At 40.6% G+C, this 17,427-nt stretch overlaps 2 protein-coding genes across 4 annotated transcripts in view; one reads left to right on the top strand and one right to left on the bottom strand.

Moving 5' to 3' along the window:
• Window positions 1-8,172, bottom strand: part of vps37a (VPS37A subunit of ESCRT-I) — a 35,686-nt gene extending 27,514 nt beyond the window's left edge. Inside the window, exon 1 of one of the 2 annotated variants that reach the window (XM_048529659.2) lies at window positions 7,872-8,172. In XM_048529659.2, coding sequence (XP_048385616.1) covers window positions 7,872-7,993 — 122 coding nt within the window. In that variant the 5' untranslated portion in view covers window positions 7,994-8,172. The remainder of the gene's footprint in view (window positions 1-7,871) is intronic. The other variant, XM_048529650.2, reaches the window with a different exon arrangement.
• A 78-nt stretch (window positions 8,173-8,250) lies between these two features.
• The window catches only part of LOC125451920 (CCR4-NOT transcription complex subunit 7), a 45,006-nt gene continuing 35,829 nt past the window's right edge, over window positions 8,251-17,427 (top strand). Inside the window, exons 1-2 of one of the 2 annotated variants that reach the window (XM_048529680.2) lie at window positions 8,251-8,496; window positions 12,927-13,150. In XM_048529680.2, the coding sequence (XP_048385637.1) occupies window positions 13,034-13,150 (117 nt within the window). In that variant the 5' untranslated portion in view covers window positions 8,251-8,496; window positions 12,927-13,033. The remainder of the gene's footprint in view (window positions 8,497-12,926; window positions 13,151-17,427) is intronic. The other variant, XM_048529672.2, reaches the window with a different exon arrangement.

Genomic DNA, 17,427 nt, shown 5'->3' with positions numbered 1-17,427 from the left:
TAAAGAAAGCCTAACTTTTTCTATCTTAAAATATTTTGAGGTGATCTGGTCTGGTCCATAACATTATGCAATAATTTTCTCTACCCTCCCCTGTAATTCAATGCAACATTTGTACTCCTAACACTTGAGAAAAAGAAAAATCACTAGTGATACTCAGGTAAACAATCATAAACTTGAGATCTTTCCAGAAATTGGTACTTAATCCCAATGGAGAAATCTGTAATTTTATAAGCTTCATTTTATAACCACCTCCTGATTTCCAGCATCACCCTAGTGAATTCAAGCTACATTTCTGCCACTGATTTCATATTCTTCCAACAATGGGCACCAAAACAGATAGCAATGCTCCAAGCGTAATCTTGTCTAAATCTAATGTTGTTTTTCCACTTTTTGACTTTCCATCTTGAGTCATAGAACAAAAGATTCAATGTGTCTCATATTTAAATTCATTTGTCTCCTATCTTTAATAATACATATAATAGGTAAGTTTTAGCGAAGATTTTTAGCTCGGGTTGTGGGCGAGGTTGTTGACTTGCTGCACTAATATTTATGTTTTTGAGGGTATGGTGGAATTCTTCGGTTGAGTGGATGGAATGGGGTGATCCATCAACTGGGTGTTTCAGTCTGTTGTAGGTCCTTGGCCAGTTTGTTGAAGGTGTGCCCAGTAGGGAGACAATGGGTCTGACGGCCATGTCCAGTTTGTGTAATTTAGGAAGGGAGGGGTGGGGTGCTCATGCCTTGCTGGTTTCACTCACGTAGTCTGCCTTGGTTATCTGTCTTGCATCCTTTATTCTCTTCAGTGTCTGGTGGCAAATGTTGTCCCACTTTTCAAGAAAGGAGGGAGAGAGAAAACAGGAAATTACAGACCGGTTAGCCTGACGTCAGTGGTGGAAAAGATGCTGGAGTCAATTATAAAAGATGAAATTATGACTCATTTGGATAGCAGTAACAGAATAGGTCAGAGTCAGCATGGATTTACGAAGGGGAAATCGTGCTTGACTAATCTTCTGGAATTTTTTGAGGATGTATCTATGAAGATGGATAAGGGAGAGCCAGTGGATGTAGTGTACCTGGACTTTCAAAAAGCCTTTGATAAAGTCCCGCATAGGAGATTGGTGAATAAGATTAGGGCACATGGTACTGGGGGCGAAATACTGAGTTGGATTGAAAATTGGCTGGCTGACAGGAAGCAAAGAGTAGTAATAAACGGGTCCCTTTCAGAATGGCAGGCAGTGGGGTACCACAAGGTTCGGTGCTAGGACCGCAGCTGTTTACGATATATATTAATGATATAGACAAAGGCATTAGAAGTATTATTAGCAAATTTGCTGATGACACAAAGTTGGGTGGCAGCGTGAAATGTGAGGATGATGTTATTAGAATACAGGGTGACTTGGATAGGCTAGGTGAGTGGACGGATGCATGGCAGATGCAGTTTAATGTGGACAAATGTGTGGTTATACACTTTGGTGGCAAGAACAGGACGGCAGATTACTATCTCAACGGAGTCAAGTTAGGTAAAGGGGAAGCACAAGATCTAGGTGTTCTTGTACATCAGTCAATGAAAGGAAGCATGCAGATACAGCAGGTAGTGAAGAAACCTAATAGCATGCTGGCCTTCATCACAAGAGGAATTGAGTACAGGAGCAAAGAGGTCCTTCTGCAGCTGTACAGGGCCCTGGTGAGACCGCACCTGGAGTAGTGTGTGCAGTTTTGGTCTCCCAATTTGAGGAAGGACATTCTTGCTATTGAGCGAGTGCAGCGTAGGTTCACGAGGTCAAATCGCAGAATGGCAGGACTATCATTTGTTGAAAGATTGGAGCGACTGGGCTTGTATACACTTGAGTTTAGAAGGATGAGAGGGGATCTGATTGAGACGTATAAGATTATTAAGGGATTGGACACTGTGGAGGCAGGAAGCACGTTTCCGTTGATGGGTGAGTCCAGGACCAGAGGACACAGTTTAAAAATAAGGGGTAGGCCATTTAGAACAGAGTTGAGGAAAAACTGACACACCTAGCCAACGAATCACCCCATTCCATCCCCTAAATCCAAGAATTCCTCAATAACCTCAAGAACATAAAAATCAACGACGATGAGATTAGGGTATCCTTTGAGGTCACAGCATTATTCATGTCAATCAACATCCCATTATCCAATAAGAACCATTTGCCACATTTTTAAGAGGAAGCAGGCACACAGACCAGCAGCTCCATCAGCAATGACAACATAAACTATTCGACCTGCGCCTCACACATACTTCGTCTTGAATGGTCAAGTATACAAACAGATCAATGACACACCCATAGTGTCAGCCATCTCGGGACTCTTTGCAGATGCAGTCATGCAAAAACTAAAACACACCAACCTCCCCTACCTTCAACCTAAACTGTGGATCCGGTACGTAGTGACATTTGTTATTATTCAATGCAACAAACTAGAAGAGACCCACCACCTCATCAACAACGTATTTGCAAAGATTAAATTCATGAGAAGAAGTAAACAATCAGCTTCTGTTTCTACACATCAGAGTTGAATGTATGAACAGGGAGTTTCCAAACCTCAGTATACAGGAAAACAACCCACACTGACCAAATCCTCAACTTCCACAGCAACCATCCCAACGCCCACAAACAAAACTGTATTTGGACGCTATTTAAACGGGTCATCGCTCACTACAACACTTCAGAACTACGCAGGAAAGAGAAACAGCACCAATACAAAATCTTCACTATGAACTGATATCCCCACAACTTCATCCGCAGGTGCCTACTAAACAGACAATGGCGTGAGGACATAGTATACCCTAACACACCAGCCACACTGCCCTACATCAAGAACATATCAGAACTGCCAATGAGACTCCTAAGACCACTCGGAATAATTGGAGCACACAAGTCCACAACCACTCTGACAAACACAAGGATAAAAAACCCCATACCCACACCATGCAGAACAAACGTTAAATTTGTAAAATACCACGCAATAACTGCCACAAACATTACATCGGACAGACAGAAGGAAAATAGCCATCAGAACACATGAACATCATCCAGCAGCAAAATGACACAACAAACTTTCCTAAATATCAGTACACTCAGACAATGAAGGCCAGTTTAATTGGGACAGCATAACTACAGTAGCCCAACATAGACACACAGGAATTCCTGGAGGCATGCTCCTCAACTCAAGTCCATCCATACAGAATTTGACCCACATACAAACCCACACAGAAAACCAGAAGTGACACTACTCAACATAACAGAAAGGACAGTATAAATTCCAAGTGCAGTAGAACAGCATTGCTTCATCGGAGGCCTCACTGGTGACATTACTGAGCATAGTGACAAAACGTCTCAATGAAAACAAGCCAGCTCAGCAAGCAAGTCAACAGCATAATGGGAATCTACCAGATTATGAAGTAAAGTAAAATAGAAGAATATTTGGATACGGTGAGATGAAATGGTAGAAGGAAGTTTGAATGGTTCTTGTTAAAGTGCTCGTTAGCTGAGATGATAACCCAGCAAAGATTTTTCATTCTCCTCTTCTTCTGATCCATCTTCAACCTGTTGAAGACTGCTCAATGAAACCTGTTACCCATAAAGGTCTGTTTGATGAAGACTTCTCCCTGAGGACTCCTTCTGCCCCAAGCACTTATTGTTATAACAAATTTGTAGGGGAGGGTAACTTACACTGTGTTAATCAATTTTTTGAACCCTTTTGGCCACGTAGCCCTTTCAATTGCTTTCATGTGATTGTTAGTTAACCATCCTAAGAATTCTTACTTATTTTTATAAACACACTAATAATAGGGTGCATTTCACAGCAGATAAATTGTTGATGCAAGTTCAATGGCATGACCTCCACGTTTCTTGTACTTGTTTTGCAAAATTAATTGCTGTACTGGCTGCAAAAATTAAATCTCAAGCTATACAGTAAAGACTTGGAAAATTAATGTTCTAAGGCACCCTAATATTGGGCAATCATCCAAAATCACGGCATTACTTTTCACTTATATAGCAACAGCACCCACCTTCACTTCATGCCCATCTCAAATCCTTTAATGTTGCTAAATTACCAGTCTACTAACATAACACCCAGTAATGGTTGAGCAGGAAGTTCCTGCAATTAAAACCAAAACATTGTAGTTGGTCCCAAACCAAATCACCAAATACTGACTCCTTCTCCTACCCGATTACTACAGTATTCTTAGAATAGTCCATGTTTTTGCACCCTCATATTTGCTGCTGAAACTCAGTCATTCTTAACTCACAGCCCCAGGGACTCAGGTTCAAATCCACCTTCAGGCGACTGTCTGTGTGGAGTCTCCCTATGGCTGTGGGGTTTCCTCTGGGTACTCCGGTTTTCTCTCTCAGTCCAAAGATGTGTAGGTTAGATGGATTGGCAATGGGAGATGCAGGGTTACAGGGATAGAGCAGAAGACAGGAGTGTTGGGTCGGCTTGCTCTTCAGAGGGTCAGTGTGGGCTCGATGGGATGAATGGCCTGCATCCACACTGTAGGGATTCTATGATAACTCTGGACTTGGCTACTTTAATACTTTCCTGGCTGGTTTCCAACATTCTACCATCTTAACTGGAGGTCCTGCAAATCTCTGCTAATGATTGTCAGCTCTCAGCAAGTCTCATGATCTTATTAGCCCTGTGCTCACTGACCTACATCACTGCAAGTCAAACAACACAATTTAACTTCCTCATCCTTTTTCAAACCCCTCCAAGACTTTGCTACGCCCCCTTTCTAATTTTATCTAAACCACAACCCACAAGTATCTACTCTCCAATTCAGGTCTCTTGTGCACCTTCAATTTGAATTGCTTCACCAGTGGTGAGATTTGCCTGGTTACTCAGGTTCTCAGCTTCAGAATACCCTGCTCTACCTCACTTCCCTCCCTTTAAGAGGATCATTAAAACCTGCAACATCAATCAAGCTCTGGATCATCTGGCCTAATATCTCCTTATGTTTCTGGTTGCCATACACTGTTTTATAATACTCCTGTGAAACACCTAGAGTCATTTCAGTATGTTAAAGATGCTACTTAAATCCAAGTTGTTGCACATGGTAGTCTGGCTAGCACCTTGGACATTTACCCTGTTCGCAGGCCAACTGATAATTTCCAGTAATATGAACTTTGGATAGTGAATATCTTTATTGTCACATACATTCAAAATAAAAAGTAGTGAACAAAGTGCGCACCGTTGCCCATACATAAGCATTATTCACAGAATAAAATAAAGTTAACTTAGAGTCCAACATTCCTTCCACGCTGCTATACCATTGCCAGAGTCCTGCTCCAGGCTTTCCAGCCCATGCTATGCAGAGTGTATCTTGGTCCTGGCTACACCTGTGCACACCATGCCATATGAGGGGGGGCCTACTCTTTGGATTCAGAGCTGGAATCTGTCTGAACCAAATCCACCCTATTCTTTTCTCTAGTAACATGGTTAGCAAATGAACAAGGAACAGAAGTGGACCACTTGGCCCTGCGAGCCTGCTCTCCCACCAGTCAATGAGATTATAGTTGACCTGATTTTAACCTTAACTCTATTGTCTTTGTCTTTCTTTCACATGGCATTCAAGAATCTACCTCTGTCTTGAAAATATTCAAAGATTCTGAATCCACTGCCTTTGGATGAAGGGAATTCCAGAGGGTTATAACCCTCAAGGGGGGGAAAACTGCTTCCTCATCCTTGTCTCCAATTTATGACTATCATTTTTAAACAATGACTTGTAACTCTAGCTTCTCCCACAAAAAGAAACACCCTTTCAACCCTCTATCCCATCGCCTCAGGATCTTATGTTTTCAATTAAGTAACTTCTAATTGTTCAAAACTCTTTAAAGTTCAGATCTGTCTTGCCTTTTCTCAGGCCAATATGCTCATTCCACATACTAGTCTAGTAAACATTTCTGAATTAATTCCAACAATTGATCGCCCTTTCATAAGTACTGTGACCAGTGCTTACCTAGTACTCAGTTGTGATCTCACCAATGCCCTGCATAAGTGAAGCCTAGCCACCATACTCTTGCATTCAATTCCCCTTGCCATAAACCATGACATTCTATTAGCTATCCTGATTATCTGCTGTACTTTGGCTACTAACACTCTCCAATTTAAGCACTAGCACACCCAGAATTCTCTGCATCTCAGAGAGATGCAGCCCCTCACCGCTAAGATAATTTGCTTTGTTTTATTCTTTTTGCTAAAATAGATAGATAACTTCACATCTTCCCATATTCTACTCCGTTAGCCATGTCTTTGCCCATTCAACCCACCTATTAGCTCCTTATGCTTTCTTCAAAATTCACTCTGCTATCCATCTGTGTTTAACTTTAACTCCCAAACCTTTCAGCATCTGCAACTGCTGACAGTACCATCTCTGATATTTAACAAAATAACTCTTGGGAACATGCCCATACATGACAATATTTATACGTGTCTTAATTCAATGTGACCATGGGCTCCACCCGTCAACCAGCCCTCGTCTTTGTCTCAAGGAGGCAAAGAAAATTTTATCCTACAAGTTTGCTTTGTGGCTAAAGAATAGAATGTCTTACATTATAGGTCATATACGTGCGCACATTTCTATCATACAAGATGCTGTGTCAGCAGTCTTAGCATAAGCTTAACCCAAAAAGGAGCTGTTCGATAAAAAACGTGATTGCGATTATGCCCCAAATTCTATATTTAGACAAAAATTACACCTTCCAATCTGCAGGCACCCTTCTAGAATCTGCAGAATTTCAAAAGGTAGTCAATGTATCAAGTGTCTCTAACCATCTCTTTCAACAGGCTGAGATGTAGATCATTAGGGATTTACTTACATGCAGTCCCAGTGACTGTTTCAATTTTCTTTTTACTAATTTTAATTTCTTTCAGTTTCTCATGCTTGATGGTCCTTGGTTCTTTCATCTATCCCCAAGACAAATTAACAATTTAACTTCTCTTAACTTTCCTTATTTCCTAACAAAAATTCTAAAGTCTCTGCTAATCTTTGCCTGCAAATATACCCTTTGAAGGCCAAGCAGCATCTTAGGAGCACAAAACTCGACGTTTTGGGCCTAGACCAAGCATCAACTTTTGTGCTCCTCAGATGCTGCTTGGCCTGCTGTGTTCATCCAGCTCCACACTTTGTCATCTCGGAGTCTCCAGCATCTGCGGTTCCCATTAGCTCTGATACTCTTTGAAGGTTTTTTTTTGTTGGTTTACATTCATATTCATCTCTCTACTCCTTCGTAATTTGTTAGGTTACACTGAAGACTAGAGCTTCAGGTTAAACCACATAGGTTTCAAAATAATGGAAACAGTTCGATCACTCCTCCCTAAAGGCGCATTTACCACGCTCTCATTGCGTAGTATTACATCTAGAATAGCCTGTCCCCTAATTACTTAAAATACTAGGCAAAACCCAGGGTAGAATGAAGGAGTATGCAGGTCTCGCCTTTCTTCGTTATGAGCTGATAACCACGTATACATTCGTTACATTGCTCACTTCTACCACAAGCAGCGAGACAGACCCAGGCGAAAACTTCAGGAGAGGGGATGGGCGAGTGACTTTCCCACCAACACTTCCAAATGGGCATTTTTACTCTTTACTGTGACCGGCTTTGCAGCCGCTCTGTGCACAGCTGTGAGCAACAGTACAAGCGGATTTGAAGACGCCGGTCGTGCACCTCACTCACGCAGACCCTCCTTACCTGTGAATAACACAGTGTGGAGCTGGATGAGCACAGCAGGCCAGGCAGCATCCAGGAGCAGGAAAGCTGACGTTTCGGGTCGGGGCCCTTCCTCAGAAGGTTTCCTAAGTGTGTTATCTGAGACTCCAGCATCGGTAGTTCTTACAACCCCCTCCTTACCTGTTGTGTGAACTTTTCACCGACTCTATCTGCCGCTGGCGTTGTTGCTGTAAACTGGTGAGAGGCGGCAGGTGTCCGGAGCCACCACCGCTGCCTTTGGACGACGGAAAAATCCAGTTCATCTTGCCGGCCCAGCTCACCAAGCACGCAAACCACTAACGAATTCACAGCAGCACTGAACGGCTCATTCCCGACGTTGCTCGCACAACTGACAAACCTCGGCCGCTCCACCCGCCGGAGGCCACACAATCAGCAGCGACTGCGCGCACGAAACCAGCAAGCGTCCCCAGGCTCTGTGCACTACGTCATCACAATCGGCGTCAACGTCTCGTCATCCTGTCGCCCATCAAAACAAAGTGTATTCCTTCAAGAGCCAGATTGTAAATTCTTCACTGTTGTAGCGGGCAGAAGTCAAAATTTCTCTCATGGGAATTGTTTGTAGATTTTGCTTTCTTTTTGATTTGTCGGGGTAAAAGTTGAAAGGTGAATGCACATGATTGGAAGACGTCAGAGGGCTGCGCGATGTCCGTAATGGAGGACGCGAGTGGGTTCTTGGGGCACTGAGGAGACGGGCTTATGTTTTAATAGTTAAAGAGTCCTCAGAGCCCGCTCCCGTCTAACGCAGGTAAAAAAAAAGACACCTAACGTCCTAGAAACGACAACGCTCATACATTTGTGTTCGTCGTTATTGGTGCTGCTGCTTTAGCTGTTTTGGTATCATCACTACTATCTGAAAGAGGCGGAATTCCACATCTTCCCCGACCCCCATCCTCGTGTCTTAAAGATAATAACAAACAATGTTTCATGAGACCCGGAACTTCCCAAAGTTATTAAGGTCGTGTGTTATTAAAGGTAGTCAACGTGACCACAATCCGGTTTGCCTATAGATTACATGACTGTAATGTGTTAGGAATAGATTGTACAACAAAGTTGACTCGGCGAGACCGTGTGTGGTGTGTGCTTTAAAATAGACGACAAGTCCTGAGATTCAACACATTCAAGCATTCAGTTTTGCTCTTTAAATGTTCAACATTGATATTGAAAAGCATCGGTCAGTCCTGAAAATTATTTGTATTGGCAGGAACAAGTTTGGTTATGAGGAAGGATTAAATTCAACCGCCAGAAGATACTTTTCAAAAAGTCTATCATTGTTTGTCAGCAGTGTTTTGTGAAATTTTTAAAATTTGCACGTATCAGCCATTTGATGTATAATTATATTGCAGTTTTGTGGTATAGCGTGTTGGGGTTGTCATGGTTGCTTGTAATAGGAGATGAGGGACATGTGTATCATCAGAATCATTGAGAATTTGCTTTTAAAATTTTGACATGGTCTCTTAAGATATCTGAAAATGCAGTTGAATTATATGACAATGACTTCAAATGAAATGCTTTAATTATATAAAGGTATTTGTTCGAGTGTAACTCAAGGCTGCAACAAATCTTGTTTGAAGATGTCTGAAGATTTCTTTGAATTGACTGTTCTAGAATTTTTTTCTGGTAGTTTTGAAACTTTATTTATAATTCTGTCATTTGTTGCTCCCCCTTTTACTAGTTATAATGTTTCTGTTTGATGTCTGGTTCTTTTGTAACGTAAGTGTAGTTAACGTGACAAAATTATTACATTTTATTCTGAAACTATACTGTTTACACTATGCAAATGTCTTAGTGGAAATCGTCTTTTAAGTTGCAACCTAGCAGACCTGGACTAATTTGCAAAGTTCCTGTGAAGTTGTAGCCCTCTATTTAATCTATTGTCAAAATTTCTTTAAATTATGGAGCCAAAACTTAGCATTGATTCCTGCTTGCAATTGAAAGCTTTTTTGAGATGCTACAGTCTGGTGAAAACTCTCCCAATGCCATTAGATAGAAAATTCCAAGATTTGACCAAACAGCGAGGGAGGAACACTATATATAAAGTCAGGATGCTCTAATTTAAAGGAAAGCTTGCAGGTTATTATTTTTCCAAGTACTTGCAGTTCATATCTTTCTAGTTGATGAATGTCATGCACGGGTTTAGGGAATGTTGTTGAAATATTTTTCAAATTATTGATGGAGGTGATGAGATTGGAAACTGAGTTCATGTCTAAAAAGATTGCAGATATAGTTGACAGTCTTGAGCCTAAAATAGTAGCCAAGGAGGGGTTTGAAATTCTTGGATAGCATACAAAATTTGTACATTTGTGCTCCTGAGATGCTGCTTGGCCTGCTGTGTTCCTCCAGCTTCACACTTTGTTATCTTGGATTCTCCAGCATCTGTAGTTCACATTATCTCGAAAGACAATGGCTGTGGTCTTACCACCTTTTGAACAGTGGATTGGTAGGTCATCCAGAATTTTATTTTGGACAGAATGTCTTGATAACTGGCACAATGGAGCCAGATCCCTGAAAGACTTAAGTTTACAATATGGGAGTAGAAAGCAAAATCATTGCTAGGACTGTTCTAGTTAAAATGGGATGGGCTAGAGCGAATGACTTTCACTGAACTGGGCAATGATTGAGATAATAACAGGGAATGGTGTGGTCAACAGTGTCAGCTGCAGAGAGGCCGATCAATGATAAACACATACACAGTAATCAAAGTATTGGAAGATTATATTTGTGAAGTTGGTTATTTAATTTTGCTGCTGTGCTGGGATGAACACCTGATTGTAGAAACTAAAATATGGTTATGCAGAGAAAATTGCCATGTTTGAGAGGCTGGAGGTAGGGTGATGGTTTGTAGTGTCATGAGATTTGTGGGAAATAAATACATTTTATTGTTTTTGAAGTAGGATATATAAAACACTGTTTGTGTTTGGCTAGAAAAATTTAAAAGAATTGCCAGGAAAATTTCAGGTCTTTACAGTTTAGCAGAGAAACTTAGCACAAAATTCTGTTGTACATTCAGCACAGAAAGCATAATTACTCCAAGTGCAAAGCTGCTCAATTTTACCAGCATACATACTATAGAAGTGACAGTTACTGGAGAAATTGAAAAGTCTGTTCAATTAGTAGTGTATTTGTATATATTTTTAAAGATTTGCTTGTAGCAAGGAAGGAAAAGCTCTTATACTTAAAAGGCATCGTTATTTTTGCTCTTTTACGTGAATCTGACTGCTCCATTAATAGCATAATATGTCATGAACTTAAGGAAAACAGAGACAATAATACAGTTGAGTTTCTACCCCTACATTCCTGCCTAATTAGATGTCCCTCTGCCACCAGACCTCACTGTAGAGGAGGGAATTAAATTTTGTCCTTTGTCTCTACAGCTCCTGTTTATTTAAGACTGATTTTTGGAGCCCAGCAATTTACTTTGCCATCTCCCTTTAACATCTTTCCGAATTGCTCTCTGAAACACCTTGTAATGCTTCAGTTATTTGTTGATGTGATAAAATGTTACGTTATTTTCCAATGCAGTTGTTGATTTTACAGTCTCACCAGTTATTTGTTACATATTGCAAAATAATCATTGATAAAATAAAAACAAAGCTGCCCATAGTTTACTTATGAAGAGCTCAGAAACATTCGTATAATTTTGGACAAATGTTTTAAGTATTTGAATACATTCATTTATTTTCTGTCCTGAGAAAAAGTACATATCTTGTCAAAACTTTGCAAGAAATACCAAAGTAAAAGAAGAACAGAATTTACACTGAAAAGAGTACTGATTAGTTGACAAGTGGACTCTGAATGGTAGAGACATTGTCTTGGAGCATTCAGTTAATTACTGACAGTTAACAAACCCAAGCATTGTTTAAGTTTTAAACTAGGCTGGTTGACTGTGATTGATCAGGGTGTTGCACTGAGAAACGTACAGGTGAATGGTTACCAGCTATTATTTTGAATGGAAGCAGGTACTGTGTGTGTGTTTTCTGCCTGTGAAGTACAGGGCTGTATTAAAATGTAGTTTACAGTATGCGCGTACTCCAAACCACCTAAATTGTCAGCGTAATTCTACATGCAGTAAGGATTACTTTACAAATTTTGCCAACCATGAAGGCACACCAAATGTGAAATACTGTTGTAAGATTTTTTTCAAGCATTTTCTGTGGGGTATAGTTCGTTCTTTGCTTGTTGGGAACAGTGAAAGGGATTTGCCTTTTCATGTACTCATCTGTTTTGGTACATATTCTAGCATCATTTTGGGGTTGAAATTCATATTTTACATTCCTTTGCATGTTAGGCAAAGTTTTTTTGGCTGGACTGTACCATCCTTGATATGTAGCAGCCATTTGTATTGCTACTGCATAGTAGCAGTGTGAAATAACTGTGTTTACCTGTTGATTAACCTTTGAGATAGATCAGGCATGTTTTGAGATCGAAAGTGGAGGCCTTATGCCCATTCATGAGTTTGCACAATATGCAATCTGAACTGAACTAGTCAAGGTAGCCATTACCACATAGGATGGTTTTGATGCACCTGAATTCAGCATCTGGATTTTATGGTTAACAAATGGTTCAGGCCCTATTTCGTGTGTGTGTGTATGTGTATGTGTGTGTGTGTGAGAGAGAGAGAGAGAGAGAGAGAGAGAGCGCAACATTGCACTGACAGCCAATTTCAGATTGTCTCTCAGGTGTGCAGTGTGGCACACTTGCATCTGCTAGAAACTACATTTATCAATAAATGAGGCTCCGTTCTTTGCAAACAGAACTGGTTCACTTCTCAGGGCAGTGCCTTAACCAATCAGTGTCCACTTGCCAACCATTCCGCACTTTCCTCTCCTAAAGTACAAATGTCATTTTTTTGTTACGTTTGGTTTACTTGTAAATTATTCTAATGGGTGTGAGAGCAAAAAACAGTTGTTTTTCAGCACTACTGAAGTTCTGTGCTATTTATTTATTATGGCTATTCATTAATTTCTTTTGGAGACATTTTTATAAACAAGCACATTTTCCTACCAAATGAAAAGAACTCACTTTGAGCTTGCGTTTGGAGAATATGTACAGTCTTTAAATAGAATTTCAGAAATTTGAAGTTTATTTCAGCCTCCTGTTGATACTGAAGTCCTATCTCTTGATTCATTGCTTCATTTCTTTCCTACGTTCTAATTTTAATCCATTTATATTTTGAAGGTAAATATTGAGAGTTAAGGTCAAGCAGTAAGTTTGGACTTCCTCATTTACTACTCGTCCACCTTTAAAGTGTAGTGCTTTGATGACTGCGATTTGAATTTAGCAACATGCCAGCGGCGACAGTAGATCACAGCCAAAGGATCTGCGAGGTCTGGGCTTGTAACCTGGATGAAGAGATGAAGAGAATTCGTCAAGTAATTCGTAAATTCAACTATGTTGCAATGGTAAGATGGCTATTTTGTCTATTTTGAAAGAATAAAAACCTTTGTAGATTTTGGGAAATATATTAAAATGTTTCTCTCATGGCCAAAACCATTTATATATCCATTTTCTAGTAATTAATAAACTTTGGCAAAAACAAAAGCAGTAAAGATGTTGATTCAACACGAAGTCAGACCTTTTCATTCGGCAGTCATTAGGATGAACCACAGTAGAACTAACTTTAAAAATGAACAAGCTATTTATGCGTTTTTGAGAAGAGGATGCTGATTAGTAGTCTTAAGTTAGCATGGAGATGCAGCAGGAACGGTCAACTGCCTTAGGTAACTGGGCAAGTGGACTCTGGATTGAACATTGCCATGGAAATGCAGCAGGAATTTATTGTTTGAAGAGCTTTTTCCTCCGTGAAAAATGTGCCATGTTTGGACATGTATTCCTTCTGGCTACAAAAATCTGTGTCCAATGTGGAAGAAATGTAAGTCTCAGCATGTGAAAATTCATCACATCATAAGTATATTTTTAAACCTGATTTCTGGTGTCAGTTTTAGCACTGTTGGGATTATTTATTAAATGTTGTTCAATGGCAGAATTGTATCTAATGATGGGCACTGTTCTGAGTTTTGCATGCACAGGCTGATTGAGCCCAGTGAATAATCAACGGACAGTGCTGTATGATGCAGCAGTTATCCTGGCTTGACATCACACTGAGACAGTGAGCAGATGATTGGAGCCCTATTTGCAAAGTTTCGCAAAGTTTCTGATCATACTGATACTGATCTTGTACTATTCTTGTTCTGAATGGAATCATCTCGTCGATGATCATAGAAAACATTGTAGATTTCTTAATTATGTTGAGGAAAGGAAACTATTCTGTTCCATTTCAAAGGAGAATTTGAGCGCAGACTGTGGTGCTATGGTAGTGTCCCTATCCCTGGACTGGGAAGTTTGTTTCAAATCCTACTTACTCCAGAAGTTTGTAATAACATTTCTGAACAGGTTGATTAGAAAAATAGATTAGTCAGGAAAATAAACCTGTAAAGGTGTATAAGGAAGGAATTTCTTAGATGCAGTTGCAGATTCACATATAGCAAATGTTTGATCTGTGCATTGGAAGTATGCAGGGATTAAGAGGTTATTATACTGAAGGCACACTTATTGAACCAACAAAAATGTTTGCAAAAACTGGGTCTAGAATGGGTTCTATGACACCATCATCTAGTTGATCACACATGGTGTTGAAACTGAACTCTATCGCACAGCTTTCTTGGTTCATATGTTTTATTAAAACAGATTCAATGTGAGAGGTTTATACTTTGGCAGGAAAGATGGAGGAGTGAGTAATGTTCGGATAGAGAAAGACAACAGAAAGCTATGGAGGGATTTGTCAGTCCTTGTCTGTGAAGCACAAAAAGCTAGCATTAGTGTACAGTGATTGACCTTTATTTCAAAGGGAATGAAGTATAAAGTAAGCAGGTTTTGCTAAAACGAGGAAGACCACAGCTGGAATACTGAACAGTTTTGTGCCCCTTATCTAAGGAAATATATACTGGCATTGAGACAGTCCAGAGAAGTTTAACTAAGCTGATATCCGTAATGGAAGGAGATGTTGAGCAAATTAGGTCTGTGCTCATTGAAACTTGGAAGAATGAGATGCAGTCTTATTGAAAAATACAAGATTCTGTGAGGACTTGACAGGATAAATAAGGAGAGGTGGTTTGCTCTTTTGGGAGAATTTAGGGCCATCAGGCATAATCTTAGAATAAGGGCTTTCACGTTTGAAACAGATGAGGAATTTCTTCTTTGAAGATAGTGAATTTGTGGAATTCTTTGTCATGGGTGCTGCTGAAGCTAGGGCTATAAGTATACCTAAGGTTGAGATAGACAGAATTTGAATTAGTCAGGGAACCAAGGGTTATGGAAAAGACAGGAAAATGAAATAGAGAGTTGAGATCAACTATGGTCTCATTGAATAGCGGAGCAAACTTAATGGGCTGAAAGTCCTACTTCTCTTCAGTCCTAGCCTTACGGACACTGGTTATCCTCTGATGAAGGGTCTAGGCCCGAAACGTCAGCTTTTGTGCTCCTGAGATGCTGCTTGGCCTGCTGTGTTCATCCAGCCTCACATTTTATTATCTTGGACACTGGTTATGTTTAGATTTCCATGATATAGTGACCTAGTGCAAATAGAGTCATAGTCCCACTTGCTAGCATTTGGCCCATGTCCCTCTAAACCCTTCCTGTTCAGATGCCCATCCAGATGCCTTTTAAATGTTGTAATTGTACTAGCCTCCACCACTTGCTCTGCCAGCTCATTCTATTTACGCACCACCCTCTGTGTGAAAGGTCCCCCTTAGAGCCCTTTTATATTTTCCTCTCTCACCTTAAACCTATGCCCTCTAGTTTTCCTGTGTTTAGCCACCACAGGGAAAAGATTTTGCCTATTTACCCTACCCATGCTCCTCCTGATTCTACGAGGTCATCTCTCAGCCTCTGCTCCAGGGGAAGTATAGCTCTAGCCTATCCCTATACCTCAAACCCTGGAAACATCCTCAAAAATCTTTTCTGAACCTTTTTAAGTTTCACTACATCCTTTCTATAGATTGGAGACCCGCATGGCATTCAGGATTCCAAAAGTGGCCAAATCAATGTCCTGTACAGCCGCAACATGACCTCCCAACTTCTTTACTCATTGTAATGAGCAATATTGACAAGCATACCCATCACCTTCCTCCCTATCCTACTTACCTGTGACTCCACTTCCAAGGAGCTGTGAACCTGCACTCAAGTCTCTTTGTTCAGCAATACTCCCCAGGATCTTACCATTAAGTGTAAAAGTCCTGCCCTGATTTGCCTTACCAAAATGCAGCACCTCACGTTTAACTAAATTAAACTACATCTGCCACTCCTTGCCCGTCATTTCATCTGATCAAAGTCTCGTTGTATTCTGAGGTAACTTCGCTGTCCACTACACCTCCAGTTTTGGTGTCGTCTGCAAACATAGTGACCATACCTCCTATGTTCACATCCAAATCATTTATATAAATGACAAAAAGCAGTGGACCCAGCACTCATCCTAGTGGCACACAGGTCTCCAGTCTGAAAAGCATCCCTCCACCGCCTCCAACCTTCCCATCCGTTCTGTATCCAAATGGCTAGTTCTCTCTGTATTCCATATGATCTCACCTCACTAACAAATCTACCATTTGGAACCTTGTTGAATGCCTTACTGAAATCCATTTGGTTCACGTTCCCCACTCTATCCCCATCAATCCACTTCATTACTACTTCAAAAAACTCAATCAAGTTAGTGAGACATGTTTTCCCAAGCACAAAGCTATGTTGACTATCCCTAATTGGTCCTTGTCTTTCCAAATACATGTGAGTCCTGTCCCTTATGATTCCCTCCAACAATTTGCCCACCAGTGAAGTCACGCTGTCTGGTCTATAGTTCCCTGGCTTTTCCTTACCACCTTTCTTAAATAGTGGCATAACGTTAGCCAAGCTAAAGTCTTCTGGCACCTTACTTGATGACACAAATCTCTCCACTTGCTTCTCAGAGTTCTAGGGTACGCATAATCAGATCCCAGGGATTTATCCACCTTTCTGTGTTTTAAGGCACCCAACACTACCACCTCTGTAATATGGACATTTTTCAAGATATTGCAATTTATTTCTGCACATTTTCTGTCTTCCACATCCTTCCCCACACTGATGCAAAATACTTCTTCAGTATCTTCCCCCATCTCCTGCAGTTCAACACGTAGGTGGCCTTGCTGGTCTTTAAGTGGCCCTAGTCTCTCCCTAGTTATCGTTTTTGTCCTTAATCTGTTTGTAAAATCCCTTTGGATTCTGTTTAAACATGTTTGCCAAAGCTATTTCATGTCACCTTTTTGCCCTCCTGATTTCCCCCTTAAGTATAGGCCTACTGCTTTTATAGTTTTCTAGGGATCCACTTGATATCTACTGTCTGTACCTGACACATGCTTCTTTCTTTTTCTTGACCAAACCTCGATTTCTGTAGTCATCCAGCATTCCCTATACCTGCCAGCCTTGCCCTTCACCCTAACAAGAACATACTATCTCTGTACTCTCATCTCATTTTTGAATGCATTCTATTTTCCTGCGAACACCTGCCCCCAGTCAACTCTTGAAAGTTCTTGCCTAGTACCATCACAATTGCCCTTCGTGCAGTATAAGAATTTTAACTTTTAGATGCAGTCTATCCTGTCCCATCACTATTTTAAAACTTATAGAATTATGGTCACTGGCCCCAAAGTGCTCC

This window comes from Stegostoma tigrinum, chromosome 1, assembly GCF_030684315.1.
Source record: "Stegostoma tigrinum isolate sSteTig4 chromosome 1, sSteTig4.hap1, whole genome shotgun sequence".
Taxonomy (NCBI): Eukaryota; Metazoa; Chordata; class Chondrichthyes; order Orectolobiformes; family Stegostomatidae; genus Stegostoma; species Stegostoma tigrinum.
The sequence above is the reverse complement of the archived record's forward strand: the minus strand, read 5'-3'. Positions and strand labels throughout refer to the sequence as shown.